The sequence below is a fragment of the Microcaecilia unicolor genome, chromosome 1 (genome assembly GCF_901765095.1).
Source record: "Microcaecilia unicolor chromosome 1, aMicUni1.1, whole genome shotgun sequence".
Taxonomy (NCBI): Eukaryota; Metazoa; Chordata; class Amphibia; order Gymnophiona; family Siphonopidae; genus Microcaecilia; species Microcaecilia unicolor.
The window spans coordinates 390,587,451-390,606,240 of record NC_044031.1 but is presented as its reverse complement, the minus strand read 5'-3'; the positions used below and the strand labels follow the sequence as shown (position 1 = coordinate 390,606,240).

Genomic DNA, 18,790 nt, shown 5'->3' with positions numbered 1-18,790 from the left:
ACGTGGTTCAACCTGTGGAAAAGTTTTCATTATCCCAAACACTCCATTTGTGAGAACAAACATTGTTAAGAACTTCTTCGCTATTTTATAACATGACTCCACTCCTATCTCTTCCCTCCCATCCTTACCCACCCCCCTCCCTCCCTCCCTCCCTGTATCTAACCCCCTTGTCCCCTCCCTTTGCTCCCAGAATGGCCCCGGGATGGGAAACCCCATCTAGGCAGAGTCACAGCGTGCCGGTTCCCCACTCACCCCCAGGCCCAACAATGCAATAATAAACATATAAACTATGACCTCTATGTGAAAAGTCTTTACAGTGCTGTTTGTCCCGTCAAGACATTTTAATCAATTGCAGAATGTTCTCACCACCATGTGCTCAGAACTGGTTCAAGCCGGTGCTTCCTGGCTTTTCAGCTCTTTATTAATGTATTGCCGTGCTAAGTGTTCTGATGTAAATGATATCCACTTCCCGTTTTCCATAATTTTTAAAGTGGCAGGGTAAAGCAGCATGAACCTGGTATTTTGTTCAATCAAAGTGGTGCACACCGGGTGAAATTTCCTTCTCCTTTCTTGTATACTGGCTGAGTAGTCTTGAAATATGCGGATCTGGGCACCTGCGTAGTTAAGCGAATCTCTTTTCTGGCGGAATCCCTGTAGGATTTCTTCTTTGTGGATATAATTGTGAATTTTTATAATTACCACTCTAGGTTTAGCTCCATTTAGGCGTGGTTTCCCCAGCCTATGTGCTCTTTCAATGCATAGAGATCCTCTGCTGTCCGAGATAGCAAATTCCTTAGAAATCCAACTTTCAAGCAGCGTGCCCAGATTTTTATCAGGAATTGTTTCAGGCAGACCCACCAGCCTAAGATTGCATCGTCTGGCTCTGTTTTCTAGCTCATCCAACTTCTCCTCTTGGGCGGCCAGGCGTTTTTTTAGGTTGGAAAGTTCTGGCTCATGTTGTTGCCAAGTTTCCTCGATTTCAGAGACTCTCCTTTCCACCTCCGCGGTTCTGCTATTGATTTCTCCCAATCGGCTGTCCAGTTTCTCTAGCTTCCCTTCTAGTGTGAGGAATCGGGGCTCTAGCGCTGTGCCCACCGCCGCTACTAGTTGTGAGAGCTGTCTGGCGGTAAACTCAGCCTCGCCTCGCGGCGACGCGGCCGCCATCTTGGATTCGCCGCTCATTACCAAGGTCTTTTCTTTTTCGTTTTTTGAGCTCTTCCTCGTGCTTCCAAGCGGCATGGGTATAAGAAATGGGTCCATGCACCTTCCACCACACTTTAACGGGACGAAATTAGTATATTTTGAGGTCAGTCAGTTTGTGGGTCGCCGGGAGCGAGCGGGGTCCGCGGAGCAGCACCAAAGAGTTGCTATCGCTCCAACTGCATCACGTGACTCCTCTGGAAGATTTTTTTTTAAGGCAGTCAAGACTTTGTATGCCTCACCTCAGGCAGTGATCTGGATAAATTGGGTTCTCTCGTCATCCTTTGGGATTAGTAGGTGCACGAGGCAGGGTTGCCCCTTATCTCCATTACTATTTGTACTTTCTTTGGACCCTTTGATTAGAGAAATCTTGGGTAATCCTGAGATTATGGGGTTAAGGTTCGGATACAAGAATTCAAAGTATCTGCATTTGCGGATGTTATATTAGTACACATTACTGAGCCTCAGAGATCTTTAGAAGAACTTATGGATAGTTTTGTGGAATATGGTTATTTTTCTGGCTTTAAGCTAAATCTTGAAAAGTCTTTAGCTCTCCCTACTACTGAATCAGTGCGAAGAGATTGGGTAGGGTCATTTCCTATGCGCTGGGAATCCATTTTCTTTGTCTACCTGGGGATTAGATTATGTTATAAAACCACATTACTGTACAATTGTAATATAACTGGTTTATTGGATTCGACTAGAGAGTGTTTGTCACGGTGGATGTATCTTCTGTTGTCGGTGCATGGTAGAATACAGTTATTTAATATGGTTTTGTTTCCCAGATGGCTCTATACTTTCCAGTTATTGCCTCTCCGGTTGTTGAAGCGAGATTTGCACTTATTGCGAAGCTTCTTTCTAAATTTTGTTGGGCAGGTAAGAAACCAAAAATGGCCTTTAAATATTTAATAGGTTCATGTAAATACGGGGGTACGGGGCTGCCTAATTTACGTGTGTACAATAGAGTTTGCTTGCTGCGCCATCTTGGAGAATGGTTTTTAGGTGAGCAGGACTTCACACCAATAGATTATGAAACTGCATTTTATTCACCATGGCATGTCAATTCTTTAATGCAAGGTTCTTTGAAGACGCTGCCGAAGGGGTTGCATCAAAGTGTAATTCTTAGGCCATTGCAGGAGGTTTGGCGATAATTGGTTCTCTTGTAGGGTGGAAATCCGGAAATTTCAGATCAGATCCCTATTCGAGGTAATTTACAATTTTCACCAGGGCAGGATAATGCCAGTTTTGGACGATGGGCTGTGCAAGGGATGACTCTTTTACAACATGTGTTGGGAGATGACGGTCGGTTGCTGTTGGGCACAGTTGCAGGCTAAAGGAGTGGTGGAGCCAAGAGATCTGATGGCATACCACCAACTACACCATTACCACAAGCCTTTAGATAGAGGGGGATTGGCTTTTCGTTTAAGCCACCATTTAGAGGAATTTTTTGGGAAGTTCAGGGAAGGTGGCCTGTCCATTTCTTCTCTTTATAAGGAGCTACAGTGGCTGTTAGTTGCTAGACCTCGGATGGATCTTTTGGAGAAATGGAATCAGGATCTAGGTATGCTTATCTCTCTGTCGGATTTCATTACACTAATTAAATGTATTCCTGACATTTCTATAAGTGCTGAATTGAGAGAATGTTAATACTGAGTATTACACAGGAGCAGATGTTTAAGATTGGTGAGGTTGGAACACCGGTTTGCCCGAAGTGTAGGCGCAGCTCTAATTCTTTTTTCCATGCTTTTGGGAATGCTCAAAGGTGCAATTATTTTGGGAGGCTATTTTACAGTATGTGGGAGGGCTTCTGGGCTGCTCTTTGGCGATTACACCTGCGGGTTTGATTTAGATAAATATGAAAATTTTTGTGTCAGTAACCGCGATGCCGTTCTTTTCATAAGGAAAGCTGCAGTTTTGGGTACACGAATCATATTGGGGGTATGGATAGGTGAAGCAGTACCGTCTTTTTGGGCATGAAGGAATCGTTTATATGCATTGTTGCTGTTGGAACACAGGGTAGCTCATGGCTCTCCAAAACAAAAAAAGTCATTTTTGGCAGTATGGGGTGCATATATTAAATCTCTTCCACACAGAGCAAGAAGTTTAATTTTGAATAGTCTTTGAAATAAATATTCCCTTAGTGTTGGCAGTCGGTTTCTCTGCCTGCTTTTGAATGTTCCCCCTGCTTCACACGCTGGAACTCACTGTTCTTTTTTTTTTTTTGGGGGGGGGGGGGGGGGTTGGGGAGGAAGGTTTGCCTATTTAGGGGAAGAAAACTGATGAGTTCTAGTTTACCATTGGCTTAACCATGGTAGTTTACTAGAATATGTTTCAGTGTATTCACTGGTTGTTTACTTCTTGTATTTTTGATAATTCATCAATAAAAATCTTTGACATCTAGGATCAGAACACTATATAGTAAGAATGTTTATCGAAGCATTATCCAGTACAACAGTTTAAGCAATGATGGTGAAATCTGCGAACGAAGCTTGTCTACTAGACCCATGTCCAGCGAGTCTTATGAAAGAGATGCGATATTTTGCTTCACTAGATCATATGGTTGATTAATTTATCGTTAGCTTTCCATTTCAAAATGGTAAGGATTGTTTAAACTCCTTTATTAAAAGGGAAATACACTGAACACAACAGTTTGTGCAAATTATCAACCAGTAGCAAATCTGCCAGTCATAAATAGAACAATAGAAGCAATTGTAGCCAGACAACTACATCATCTTGAACAACATGATATACTTGATCCAATGTAATATAGACTTTGTGCAATGTTTAGCAGGGAAAGGTTGCAGTACTAACAGTTAAGGATTTGGACATGCAGTTAGATCTCGCGGCAGCACTTGATTTAGTAGAACATGATAAATTATTGTGCTGAGTCAGATAGGAATAGCTAGAGTATTAAAACTGGTTTACTGGATTTCTGAAGACTAGGGCCTTCAAATAATTTTGAAAAAAAAAAAAAAAAAAGAATTATCTACAGAATGGATTATGTGCCAGGGAGTGCTGCAAGGTTTGTCACTTCCTCCCATCCTCTTCAACCTTTATTGGACTAGTTATGTTTTGTATTGCTTTTATCTTTTATATTATTCATATGCTGATAATATACTGAATTTGTTCCAACTGATAACTCTTCTGCATACATACACATTCATAAGAAAAGTTTTTAATAAGATACACGAATAGATGTTACTACATGGCTTGAAAATAAATCCTACCAAAACTAATGTCCTATAATTGAGTGGACAATCTGTCAAACTGCAGTACAATTCTCTCAGATTGGTAAACTCAGATATTGTTAAAATCCCAGATAAAGATCTTAAGAATCTTTATGGATTCCAGGTTGACTATTTCAATATATTGATTAAGGTTTTATTTAAAGATGATTTGCTGCATTAAGTATTTTCTAGAGCCTTGATATTTACAATTGATTTTTCAAGCATTTTTATCAAATAAAGATTATTGAAATTCAATAATGGTTTTACTCCTGAATATTTTGCCTGTTTTATCTCTGTTCGATTCAATGTGAGGTTTACACTCGATTCATGATTTGAAATTCTCAGTACTAAGTGTGAAAAGATGTCATCTGAGACAAGAGAAGTCAGATCATCGTAGGCAAATGTTCTGTGGCTTAGAATGCTTTACCAATAGAACTATCTTGGCCTTAAGCATGTTCTTAAAGCTTGGCATTTTTGCAAATATTACAATCACATCAAACAATTTGAATAGCAATAGGTATCCAAGCAATATTCTAACAATCAAAAAATCAATCCAAACATATTTACCTCAGGATACCATTATAGAAACAGGAGGATATCCAATATGGTCACCACCTAGCAAGACGTGTTTGGTTGTTCGGGACCCATTCGAAGCTGCTTTTACCACTTTGTTCAACTTTTACCTCTTGGAATGGCTCCAAAGCAAAGGAGTAAAATTAGGAGCTATCCTTCCGAGCCTCCCTAATGCCATTAATTACCTTTGTCACTTCTTTCCAAATCACGTCTCAAGTTCAAGGACCGCTGGCAAGACGCCTTGGCTCACCATCTACTGGAATGCTCTTTGAGCCCTGATGCACAAAGTTCACCCTCCATCTCCCCCCCCCCCCCCCCCCCCCAGCGCTCCAGCCAAGAGGCACCACAGGATGTAGCTCAAAATTCTGAAGAGCAGAACCAAGAAGTGTCGCTCACATTGGATTCTGTCATGAATAACCCGCTGATTTTGGCAGCCTCTCTAGATGGTTCCAGCAACGGAACAAGTGGTATGAGAAAGGAGATAACTGCAAGCACGGGCAGAGCTTTCAGCAACTCTGGAGTCGAACTTTTTAGCCCAATCTTCTGGTACTTCAGTAATGAAAAGGAAAGTCTCTGCTCTGATGATTAAACCTGGTGGTTAGTCTTGATCTGGTCAACCTTAGTGTGGCTAGAGACTTCAGTGCTAAAACATCAGAAGAACTTGCTGGAATATTAAAAAAAAAAAAAAACTTGGAAATGAATAAAGTACAGCAGGGGGAGAAAATTGGTTTGTTATCTTGGAGAACTGAAAAAGTTGAGCAAGCTTTGGAACGTCAAGGTACTGTGATTAATAAATTTGCGCAGGATAGACATCTTCACATCAGAGATTGGACTTCATAGGAAATAAAATTAAGATTTATTCTCTGTGAGATTTCTGAATTTTCCCAATATGCCTTCTGAACTACCTGAAGACACCTTGAAGAAGTATTTTATAGATATTTTGAAGTTCTCCTGATTTTGTTTGAGTCTAAGTTTTAATGATCTTGCTTTTTGTAAGCCACCTTGAGCTTATTGGTTAAGCAGCCTATAATGTACATGTTAAATTAAATAAGTTTACAAAATTATAGCAAGGCTGGTAACTCTCAGCCCTAGCAATAAAGCACCCCCCCCCCCCCCCGATCCAAAAAGCAAAGAAACTAAAAATCAAAAGGTATAAAAAATAATAATACTTTTAGTTTAGCTCATCATGGCAGTCTCTTACCATCTTTACTTCATGAGTTCTTAGATAAATTGCCCGACCCTAACACTCTCTCACCAGTCCTCCCAGGCTCTGGAAACAGTTATCAGCATTGGGGAGGGACAAGCGGTAAAAGGGCAAAAAATAAAATAAAATAAAAAGTACATTAAGTATAAAGAAACTTGCACATTCATAGTTTGAACAATCTAACTCAGGGGTGGGCAACCATTATACAAGAGCACACACATGACTGTCAGTGCTATCCTTGAAAGGCTGTAACATTAGGTAATGTCAGAACTGGAAATGCACAGAGCTCCACAGACCTTCTGTAATAAGAAAAATTTAACTAAAAACAATGGAAACAAACTGCTAGAGTGGCTATTCTGAAAATATTTGCAAAATGCAGTTATTAAAAAAAAAATCGCCCCTTTCTGTGTATATTTCCCATGGTCTCATGGACCATATAAAATTCAATGGCAGGCTGCATTAGGTCCATGGGCTGGGCTGCAGGCTGCCCACTTCTGATCTGCTGCTTTAAACAAAATTCTACAAAATTGCTAAAAAAAAAAAAAAAAAAATCACTCTACTTACGTATCTGCTTCTTTTTGCCTGGATTTTTCAGTTACTTTATTCATAACGGAGTCAGAAATATTTAATTTATCTAAAAATAAGATGGAACCAAGGTAAGTTGTATATGTAGACAAACTAGTAAATTGTTTACCTGTTACCTCTATTCCAGTGGTTCTCAAACCTGGTCCTGGAGGCACCCCAGCCAGTCAGGTTTTCAGGATATCCACAATGAATATTCATGAAAGATTTGTATGCAGTGGAAGAAGTGCATTCAAATATCTCATGAATATTCATTCACTGTAACTCTATTACCACTTAACAATACTGTGTTAAATCTTTATTAACCAATACTTTTAAAGGCATACAATATATCATCTTTACGCCGTCCCATCCCACCTGTTCCCTCAGGACCATCCACCAACAATAGGCACAATAAGTTAATTTTTCCCTCTGCCAACAACTCCCCTCAGTTCATATACCCATCACCCCCCACCAGTGTGGCTAACCCATCACCCTCCACCAGTGTGGCTATCCTGAAAACCTGACTGGCTGGGATGCCTCTAGGACCAGGTTTGGGAATCACTGCTCAACAATAAATTGTGGATATCTGTATGAAGTGTGCATTTTTTTTCATTTGGATTGAGAGAACAAGAAAAGATAAGCGAATATATTTTTTCTGATTGCTATACAATAAATTGAAGATTAAAGCTGGACTTTATGAAGAATCAGCTGATAAAGCACACAAATTGCTGGCTTAACAGTTATATACATATATACACACACACACATATTATATATATATATATATATATATATATACACACACATACACACGATTTTCATTTTAGAAATTCAAATGATTTTGCTCAGTGTAGTTTTTTTTCTGACCAATGAAAATAATTTTTTATAACATATATGACAGACTTATCAAGCTGGTTGCTGCATAAGCTTTGAGGTCCTTTTTTCTACACTGTTTAGCTTATGGTAAAATAATCAAGTTTAATAGTAGTTTTGATATACATTTGCTTTTGCAAATGACTACCAGAATCTTCTGAGCAGCTAATTTATTTTCTCCATTTAAATAGTAGGGCAAATCAAGTCACCCATTACTATGGTGTTGCCCAATTTGCTAACTTCCCTAATTTCTGTTAACATTTCGTCGTCTGTCATTTCATTCTGGTCAGGTAGACAGAAGGATGGCCCTACCAGTATTCTCTTTCCTTTTCTATATGTAATTTCTATCCATAAGTATTCCACACTGCTGTTTCCTGATGAATTTTTGTTGTTAGACTTAATTCCATTGTTACATATAGCAACACCCTCCCCCCCCCCAATTTAATCCACTCTATCATTAAAATATAATTTGTACCTGGTAAAACAGTGTCCCATTGGATCCATCAAGGCTACGAGATGCCTACTGTCGCGCCTCACGCGCTCGCCGCGCTCTCGAGGACCTTGGCATACCTTCAGGCTTCTTCCCCGGGAGCGCGGGGTTTGTGAGTCCTTAAGGCAAAATCACCTTCCAGGTAGAAAAGAGAAAAGACTGGACCGGAACTCCGGACTGGAGTTGTACACCGGAACCCTCGGAACTGGAACGCACCGGACGGGTGCGCACTGGAGTGGGGCCCACTGGCCTGGACACGCTGGAGTGGCCCCACTGGACTGGAACATACAAGAGTGAAACCCGCTGGGCTGGAACACACACTGGAGCGGAACACACAGAACTGGAACCCCCTGGACCTAGTCTTCACCTACACTTGACTGCCTACCCCCTCGGGTTGGGCCTTCAGGTTCTGGCAGCCGGTAGGACTTACAGGAGCAGCAGGAATGAAGATCCAGGGGTGCCCCCCGGGCACCTAGGCGAAGGCAAGGCAGCCAAGCAGGAACTATCCGGGTTCTGGCAGTCAGCAGGAATCAACACAATGACTAGTAAGCTGGACCCAGGCTCATAGGGACCCTGTACCCGGGCAACCCAGTCATACACAGGAACATACACAGAGCAAACTCAGGAGACTTGGAAGGCTAAACACCAGCTAACAGCTAAGCTGTGCCCCAGCTAACAAGTCATGCCCTGGACCCAAACGCAGAAGACTAGCAAGGCTTGACACAGGCTACAAGCCAGCGGGGCCTAAGCTGGCTAGTCTACACTAAGAACAAACACAGTCTTGGAATCGTGGCTAGCAAGGGCGGCTAGGCTCACTCTAGGAACAAACACAATCTTGGAATAGTGGCTAGCAAGGCGGCTAGTCTAACACTAGAAACAAACACAGACTTGGAAAGGGCTAGCAGGACGGCTAGCTGACACGAGGAACAAACATGGTCTTGGAAATAGCTTAGCAGGACGGCTAGCTGACACGAGGAACAAACATAGTCTTGGAAATAGCTAACCGGACAGCTAGCTGGCATGGGGAACAATCACGGGGAACTAGCAGAGCTATGCACAGGCAACAAGCCAGACGGTGCCTAAGCTAACTAGTCAAACCTTGGAAACAAACATAGAGAACTAGTGGAGCTAAGCACAGGCAACCAGCCAGACGGTGCCTAAGCTAACTAGTCCTACCTTGGAAACAAACATAGAGAACTAGTAGAGCTAGGCACAGGCAACAAGCCAGACGGTGCCTAAGCTATCTAGTCAAACAAACATAAAACACTAGCAAAGCTATACACAGGCTATAAGCTACACGGTGCCTAAGCTAGCTAGTCAAACAAACATAGACACTCACACAGAGCAAACACTGACACCGGGTACAGCACTCTATACTCCAGGACCTTTGCATGAGATTAGATGAGGTGAGTAGAGGTTAGATACAAAGGCCAAGGCTCTAGTCTTCAGGTGACTAATAAAGCCCATCAACACCAGAGCCACAGGTGCAGCAATCACCTTGCAACCAAACAGAGGCTTGACACTCAGAGCAGGCATCCCATAGAAAGTAACAGCGGGAGCCATCTTGGATACTGGCAGAGACGAAGAGGCGGCAGCCATCTTGGAAGAGGCAAAGCCCACACAGGTGAGGTTCAGTAGGGCAATCAGCACACAGAGCCAGAGAGAACCTAAGACAGACACAGACACAGAGACAAGCAGGAGCCAGCACAGACACTGACTCCCAGAAACAGGGTAAGTCTGAAGGGTGGCACGGCCACCAACGGGACAGTATCCCTTCCTCAAGACCCCCCTCTCGGTCTCCCGGAGGTGGTCGGGTATCCAGGGGTAACTATGATGAAACTTCCTGATAGGTCTCAAAAGCCAGACATAGATCACTGGGCTGGAAGTCACAAGGAAGATCAAAACTGGCAAACAAAAATAGAACTTGGGACCAGGAAGCTCCTTCGAGTCACCATGGGGCAACCTCAGGAATATGGATACATCAAAAGGAACACAATTCAAAAGTAACCCTCCCCTGAGGGAACCCACAATGTCCTGACCCTCTTGGCAAATCCATGAAATGACAGGAACAGGACTGGAGTCACTACCCCAGCTGACATCAGAAGCTGGGCTGAGGCTCAAGGTGGCATTCCCATCTTGGCAGGAGCTAGAAGTCTGAACAGAAATGAATCTGAACCTAGCACCTGGGTTGGCCTCAACCCCTTGACTGGAACTGAATTCAGGAGCCTGACTGGAACGAGAACTCAACAGAAAGTCAGCCTCCTGACGGACACTGGACCTTAGGACGACCTCAACATCTTGGTCGGACTTGGAACTAGACACGGACTCAGCCTCCTGGCTGGAACTAGAACTCGGAACAGGCTTAGCATCTTGGTTAGAACTGGAACTTGGAAGAGATTCAGCTGCAGGGCTGGACGCCCCTCTCTGGCCGGACTGGGACGTCTCTCTAACCTTAGCTTCGGGCGGCCTCTGCCGAGCAGGGTTCAAGAGGAGACGGCCCTGGTATCCCCAGCGCATGCTAGCAGGCTGAAATGCTGAAAATGTGTTTCTCCGGGCTCCAAGCCGTTGAACACACCCTCTCTCAGCTATAGCCTCGGAGATCTTCTCCCAGGCTGAATCAACACAAGGTCTATCACAGTCCTCTGGGAACATCATCTCTTCCTCAATAGCAGACTCAATATCGTGGCTGACCTCTGCACTCGGTGCAGATTCAGCATCTTGAATGGACTTGCAACTCGATCCAGGCTCAGCATCTTGACTGGACTTGCAACTCGGTCCAGGCTCAGCATCTTGACTGGACTTGCAACTCGATCCAGACTCAGCATCTTGACCGGACTTGCAACTCGATCCAGGCTCAGCATCTTGACTGGACTTGCCACTCGATCCAGACTCAGCATCTTGACTGGACTTGCAACTCGAGACGCCCTCTGCCTCCTGGCAGGGACGGAACTTTAACTGAGGCTTGGCCGAACACACCCTTAGGGCAGGGATCGGCGGCTCAATCTGAAGCGCCCCTTGAACTGGGGTTCGGAGCTTGCTTGGAGGTGCCCTCAAGACTGGAAGCGGTGGTGCCACCTGAACCACCCTGTGGACTGGCGCCGGAGGCTTGGTTAGAAGCCCCCCTCGAACTGGACTCAGTGGCTTGACTGGACGGGTCACTTGAACAAGAACCGGAGACTTGACCCGAAGCGCCACTTGCACAGGAATCTGAGGCTCCATCGAAGGCTTCCCTCGGACTGGACTCGGAAGCTTCCAAGGACGTGCCACTTGAATGAAGACTGGAGGCTCGACCTGGAGCGCCATTTGCATAGAAATCTGAGGCTCCATCGAAGGCCTCCCTCGGACTGGACTCGGAGACTTCAAAGGGCGTGCCATTTGAAGAAGGACTGGAGGCTCGACCTGGAGCGCCACTTGTACAGGGACCTGAGGCTCCATCGAAAACCTTCCTTGGACTGGACTCGGAGACTTCAAAGGGCGTGCCATCTGAAGGAGGACTGGAGGCTCGACCTGGAGCGCCACTTGCACAGGAACCTGAGGCTCCATCGAATACCTTCCTTGGACTGGCCGCGGAGCCTTAAACTTCCTCGTTACTTGGACTGGAATGGGAGGTTCAGTATGAAGCATCCCCTGAACTGGACTCAGGCTCCTAGGTGGCGTCACTACTGGAACTGGAGTCAGAGACTTAGTCCGATGCCTCACTTGGCCTGACCTGTGAGGCTGCTGCAGAGCCTCGGGCGGAGGCATCCCACGGCGCCTTCTTTCGGCCCTAGCCTCAGGAGTATACCGCAGAGCTGGCCTCCCGCAAAGTTGGGAGCGGTAAAAGAAGAGCCTGGTGGAGGGATCCATAGCCGAAACTGGGTCTTCAACAGACCGTCGCTCTGAAACACGCTCTCTCTCCAGGGCTGCCTCAGGAGTATCTTCCAGGGCTGGATCAGACAACAGTTTTACCCGGTATTCCTGGAGAGTCATCATCATATCCAAACTAGAAACTGGGTTGTCAAGGTCATCGTAAGAATCCGGAGTTACTCTACCAGGGTACCACCGGCTACTCGGCCTCGGTGGTTGAAAAGACCCGGGCGGAGAACATTCCTGGCGGCTTCTCTCGATCTCCGACTCCGGAGTATTCCGCAGAGCAGGGTCTTCCCGAAGTCTGAGGCGGTACTCACGGAGCGTGATGGCAGAATTCATGTCCGAAACTGGGTCATAGTAGCCAAAAACTGGGTGATAGTGGCCCAGACTCCGGTAGATACGCCTTTTCTCCGCTGCTGCTTCAGGCGTATCCGTAAAGGCTGGATTCGACAGAAGTTCCTCTCGGTATTCCTCCAGGCTTAAATCGGGATCCAAAGTAGAAACTGGACTGTCTTGGGAATCAAAAAAATTTTCAGAAGTTCCCCCCGGGTTGTCCGTGGGGCATGAACTTATGGGCATGAAGCCCACCTGGACTGATGATCTCGCCGAACTCATGGCCTTTGTATTCTGTCGCGCCTCACGCGCTCGCCGCGCTCTCGAGGACCTTGGCATACCTTCAGGCTTCTTCCCCGGGAGCGCGGGGTTTGTGAGTCCTTAAGGCAAAATCACCTTCCAGGTAGAAAAGAGAAAAGACTGGACCGGAACTCCGGACTGGAGTTGTACACCGGAACCCTCGGAACTGGAACGCACCGGACGGGTGCGCACTGGAGTGGGGCCCACTGGCCTGGACACGCTGGAGTGGCCCCACTGGACTGGAACATACAAGAGTGAAACCCGCTGGGCTGGAACACACACTGGAGCGGAACACACAGAACTGGAACCCCCTGGACCTAGTCTTCACCTACACTTGACTGCCTACCCCCTCGGGTTGGGCCTTCAGGTTCTGGCAGCCGGTAGGACTTACAGGAGCAGCAGGAATGAAGATCCAGGGGTGCCCCCCGGGCACCTAGGCGAAGGCAAGGCAGCCAAGCAGGAACTATCCGGGTTCTGGCAGTCAGCAGGAATCAACACAATGACTAGTAAGCTGGACCCAGGCTCATAGGGACCCTGTACCCGGGCAACCCAGTCATACACAGGAACATACACAGAGCAAACTCAGGAGACTTGGAAGGCTAAACACCAGCTAACAGCTAAGCTGTGCCCCAGCTAACAAGTCATGCCCTGGACCCAAACGCAGAAGACTAGCAAGGCTTGACACAGGCTACAAGCCAGCGGGGCCTAAGCTGGCTAGTCTACACTAAGAACAAACACAGTCTTGGAATCGTGGCTAGCAAGGGCGGCTAGGCTCACTCTAGGAACAAACACAATCTTGGAATAGTGGCTAGCAAGGCGGCTAGTCTAACACTAGAAACAAACACAGACTTGGAAAGGGCTAGCAGGACGGCTAGCTGACACGAGGAACAAACATGGTCTTGGAAATAGCTTAGCAGGACGGCTAGCTGACACGAGGAACAAACATAGTCTTGGAAATAGCTAACCGGACAGCTAGCTGGCATGGGGAACAATCACGGGGAACTAGCAGAGCTATGCACAGGCAACAAGCCAGACGGTGCCTAAGCTAACTAGTCAAACCTTGGAAACAAACATAGAGAACTAGTGGAGCTAAGCACAGGCAACCAGCCAGACGGTGCCTAAGCTAACTAGTCCTACCTTGGAAACAAACATAGAGAACTAGTAGAGCTAGGCACAGGCAACAAGCCAGACGGTGCCTAAGCTATCTAGTCAAACAAACATAAAACACTAGCAAAGCTATACACAGGCTATAAGCTACACGGTGCCTAAGCTAGCTAGTCAAACAAACATAGACACTCACACAGAGCAAACACTGACACCGGGTACAGCACTCTATACTCCAGGACCTTTGCATGAGATTAGATGAGGTGAGTAGAGGTTAGATACAAAGGCCAAGGCTCTAGTCTTCAGGTGACTAATAAAGCCCATCAACACCAGAGCCACAGGTGCAGCAATCACCTTGCAACCAAACAGAGGCTTGACACTCAGAGCAGGCATCCCATAGAAAGTAACAGCGGGAGCCATCTTGGATACTGGCAGAGACGAAGAGGCGGCAGCCATCTTGGAAGAGGCAAAGCCCACACAGGTGAGGTTCAGTAGGGCAATCAGCACACAGAGCCAGAGAGAACCTAAGACAGACACAGACACAGAGACAAGCAGGAGCCAGCACAGACACTGACTCCCAGAAACAGGGTAAGTCTGAAGGGTGGCACGGCCACCAACGGGACACCTACTATATCTACCTTTTCATTTAGCGCTCTATACACCAACTCTTATTTTTTAGACTTCTAGAATAAGCTGCTTAGTTGACAGGGATAATTTGCAATCTTTACTCTGGTCTCCTCTTACAGACTCCTTCACCTTTGTTGCAACTTATCAGGATGCTATACCGTCCCTGTTTTGATAGTATCCTTCAGAGATACTTAGAAGTGCATGGCTCGGAGTGAGGTAACCGTCAGCTTTCCCCCAGGTTCTAGTTTGAAAGCTGCTCTCTATCCTTTTGTAAAGGTTAGCACCAGCAGCCTGGTTTTATACATGCAGTGTGGCAATGTGTGCTATCAATAAACCTTTAAGCCAAAAACATAAGTGCAGTCAGGTCTCCCTTTTCCAAAATGCCAACACAACCTCCTGACTAACCTTGAACACGCAAGTTCTGCTACATAACAGTCCAAAAGATTGAGTCACTGCTATAAAACGCTATTTCCAAATTCAGTAGTTGTAAGGAGCACAAACTCAAACAAGCACTGCAACAACAGGAAAAACAAACAAACAAAAACAGGTTATCTTCTGTGGGCAGCACACCATTCTCCTGGGAGATAGAACAAAGTGCAGCTATACAAAGTAATGAGCCCTCCTATGCCTCAAATTAGCATTCTGAATTCTGTCTCCATCTCCTGTGAAGGATGACATCTCATAACTTGAGCTATTATGAGTAACGTCCAAAAAGATAAAACTATTGTAAAACTAAAATATAGTCTGAAGATCATCTCTAGCAATAATAGTTGTTTAGTTTTATTAAGAAATAATTCCCTAAATTCATCAGTAAAACTATTTTCAGGTTCATAAAGTGTTGTCAACTGCCTCTAGACTTGCCTGGCAGGTTGATCCAGTCCTGGGTTTACTTAACTATAATGTAGGGACTTGGAAGTTCCGATTTACTCGCTGCAGTCGCTGAGAAAAAGTAAGGCTACAAAGAGGGCATTTTTGATATGATGTTTAAGTCTGACTTTGGATTTTTTTGCAAAAAATGTCCAAAATCTAAATAGGAAAGGTCATTTTTGAAAAAGAAAAACGTCTTATCTTTTTTTTTTTTAAAAGACTGTTTTGTGATTTGAATGTTTTGTTTTTTTGGACTGGTTTTTTTTTTTTTGGTCCATTTTCGAAAAAAAAACAAATCTATTTTCGAAAAAAAAAAAAAGTCTAAGTGCAAAACGCACAAAATCAAGCCATTGGGATGTAGGAGGAGCCAGCATTTCTAGTAGACTGGTCCCCGACATTCCAAGAAAGCAATAGGGCACCCTAGGGGGCACTGCAGTGGACTTCATAAAAAGCCCCCAGGTACAAATCTCACCATTGCTCCCTTACCTTGTCTGCCGAGCCCCCCAAAACCCACTACTCCCAACTGTACACCACTACCATAGCCCTTATGGGTGAAGGAGGCACCTATATGTGGGTAGAGTGGGTTTCTGGTGAGTTTTGGAGAACTCACAGTTTCCTCCACAAGCGTAACAGGTAGGGGAAAGTAGGAGCCTGGGTCCACCTGTCTGCAGTGCACTGCATCACTGCTAGACTACTCTAGGGACCTGCATGCTATTCTATGGACCAGAGTATAACATCTGAGGTTGGCAAGTAATGTTTTTCATCACATTTTTTGGCGATGGGAGGTGGTTAGTGACCACTGGGGGAATAAGGGGCGGTCACCCCTGACTTCCTCCAGTGGTCATCTGGTTATTTAGGGCACCTTTGTGCTCCTTAATCGTTATAAACAGGTCTAGCTCAAAACGTCTTAGTTTTAGTCCTGGACGTTTTTGTTTTGTTCTATTATGGCTGAAAAACATCTAAATCTTAGGACTGCCCAAGTCCCACCCTGAACACGCTCCCTTGAGATCTGGATGTACTTCTGACGGACTTCACAGAAAAATGTCTAAAAATAGGTTTTGAAAGGTAAAATTATGTCTTACCTGATAATTTTCTTTCCTTTAACACAGCAGATGAATCCAGGAACTAGTGGGTTAAGTCCGCCTACCAGCAGGTGGAGATAGAGATAAACAAACTTAGTATGTCATTCGTAAGCATTTGCCAAGGCCAAAAATATGAAACCAATAACAACCAGAAACCATCCTCACTATGAAAAACAGAGAACCAAATAAGAACCTCGAAATAATTGCAACTTGATCCAGAAATTTGAATCCTTGCCGTGTTCCCATATCTGTTTAAACTCTGCAAAAGAGAACCCAGAAGGAAAAAATAGCCACACTGCGCGGAAAATGAAAAAAACGTCGGCTGAACTAGGGAGGGATCCTGGATTCATCTGCTGCGTTAAAGGGAAAGAAAATTATCAGGTAAGATATAATTTTACCATCCTTGTCACTTGAAGCAGATGAATCCAGGAACTAGTGGGATGTACCAAAGCATTCCTTAAGTAGGGTGGGAAGCCGACACTTCCCGCACCAACACTCCCGCCCCAAAACTTGCATCCTCCCGAGCAGACACGTCTAGCCTGTAAGGCTTCGCAAAAGTATGACAGGATGCCCAAGTAGCCGCCCGACAAATCTCTTCCAGAGATAAAGCCAATGCCTCTGCTTGAGTAGAATGCGCCTTCAGGGCCACTGGAGACGCCCACCCTTGTAGCAGATACGCTCCTCCAATGGCTTCCCTAATCTAGCAAGCAAAGGAAGCCTTAGAAGCCGCCTCAGCTCTTTTCGATCCCGACAAGAGCACAAAGAGATGATCCGAGCGTCGAAACTCGTTAGAGATCTGCAAGTACTGAAACAAGGCTCTCCGCACGTCCAGGAAACGTAATGAGGCAAACTCCCCCGGATAATCCTCTCTTTGAAAAGACGGAAGATAAACCGCCTGATTGACATGGAAAGCCGAAACCACTTTAGGTAGAAACGACGGCACCGTCCAGATCGACACCCCTGCTTCAGAAAACTGCAAAAAAGGATCTCTGCAAGACAAAAGCCTAAATTTCAGAAATCCTCCTAGCCGAAGCAATGGCCACCAAAAACACTGTTAAGTGTTAGATCCTCTGAGAAACCTTATTCAACAGCTCAAACGGTGGGGCCTGGAGGGCTCGCAGTACCACATTCAAATGCCACACTGGGCACAGCTGCCGCAGAGCAGGCCGAAGCCGAAAAGCCCCTCATAGGAAACAGACCACATCAGAGTGAGCTGCTAAAGAGGAACCGTCCAGTTTGCCCCTAAAACAAGCTAGCACGGCTACCTGCACTCAAAGGGAATTATATGCCAATCCCTTTTGAAGACCATCCAGACAGAACTCCAGAATAACTGGAATGTCCACCCGAAAAGGTGATTCAGCACGCAAAGCACACCACGCTGAGAAAGCTTTCCACACTCATGCGTACGCTGCTGAAGTAGACTTCTTCTGTGCCCCCAAAAGAGTGGCAATGACTGGTCCTAAAAATCCCTTCTTCCTCAGCTGCTGCCTCTCAATAGCCAGTCTGTAAGACCAAGCGGGAGGGATTTTCCATCTGAACTGGCCCTTGATGCAGATCGGGAGTCACCGGAAGTCGCAATGGTGGCTCTGACAGTGCCCGATCGAGATCCGTATACCACAGCTGTCGGGGCCAGTCTGGGGCCACTAGGACGACTGGCCCCTGATGCCGCCCTATGCGGCAAAGAACTCTCCCTATCAGAGGGCACGGAAGAAAAACATACCGTAGCTGTTGTTCTGGCCATGGCTGGAGAAGAGCATCCAATCCTGCAGATCCTGGCTGCCGTTTGCGGCTGAAGAACTGGGAAGCTTTGGCATTGCAAGCCATGGCATGAGATGCATTACTGGTCTTCCTCAACGTTGACAGATCAGCCAAACAGCCGAGTCCATCAGCATCCATTCTGCTGCGTTCAAAAATATTCCGGCTGAGAAAATCCGCTTGAACGTTGTCTTGACCTGCAATGTGCGCTGCCGACAGACTCTCAACATGTGCTTCCGCCCATACTAGAAGACGAGACGCTTCCACTGCCAAGGGAAGACTGCAAGTGCCCCCTGTCGATTTGATGTAGGCCACCGTGGTGGTGTTGTCCGAGAATACATGAACCGCCTGCCCCTGCAGAGGTCCTGAAAACGCAGCGCATTCACGACTACTCGCAACTCCAGACGATTTATCGGCCAAGTTACTTTGACAGGGGTCCACAATCTCTGGGCTACCAATGAAGACAATGGGCTCCCCAGCCCGCAAGGCTGGCATCCGTCACGACTACCACCACCCAATTGGGAGACGCCAGAGAAACACCCTTCTGCAAATTGGCTGACTGGAGCCACCACACAAGACTGTCCCTGGCCCGGCTCGACCAAGGAAGGCATCGTTGATAATCCAGTGATGCTGGCGACCATCTGCTCAAAAGGAAATTCTGAAGAGGCCGCAAGTGAGCCCTTGCCCATAGAATGACGTCCAAGGTCGCTATCATGGAACCGAGGAGCTGAACATTGTCCCA

At 45.8% G+C, this 18,790-nt stretch overlaps 1 protein-coding gene across 2 annotated transcripts in view; it reads right to left on the bottom strand.

Moving 5' to 3' along the window:
* Nucleotides 1–18,790, bottom strand: part of LOC115475174 (serine/threonine-protein kinase RIO1-like) — a 201,305-nt gene that overhangs the window by 163,763 nt on the left and 18,752 nt on the right. For both annotated transcript variants that reach the window (XM_030210941.1, XM_030210942.1), the window contains one exon: nt 6,769–6,838. In XM_030210941.1, the coding sequence (XP_030066801.1) occupies nt 6,769–6,838 (70 nt within the window). The remainder of the gene's footprint in view (nt 1–6,768; nt 6,839–18,790) is intronic.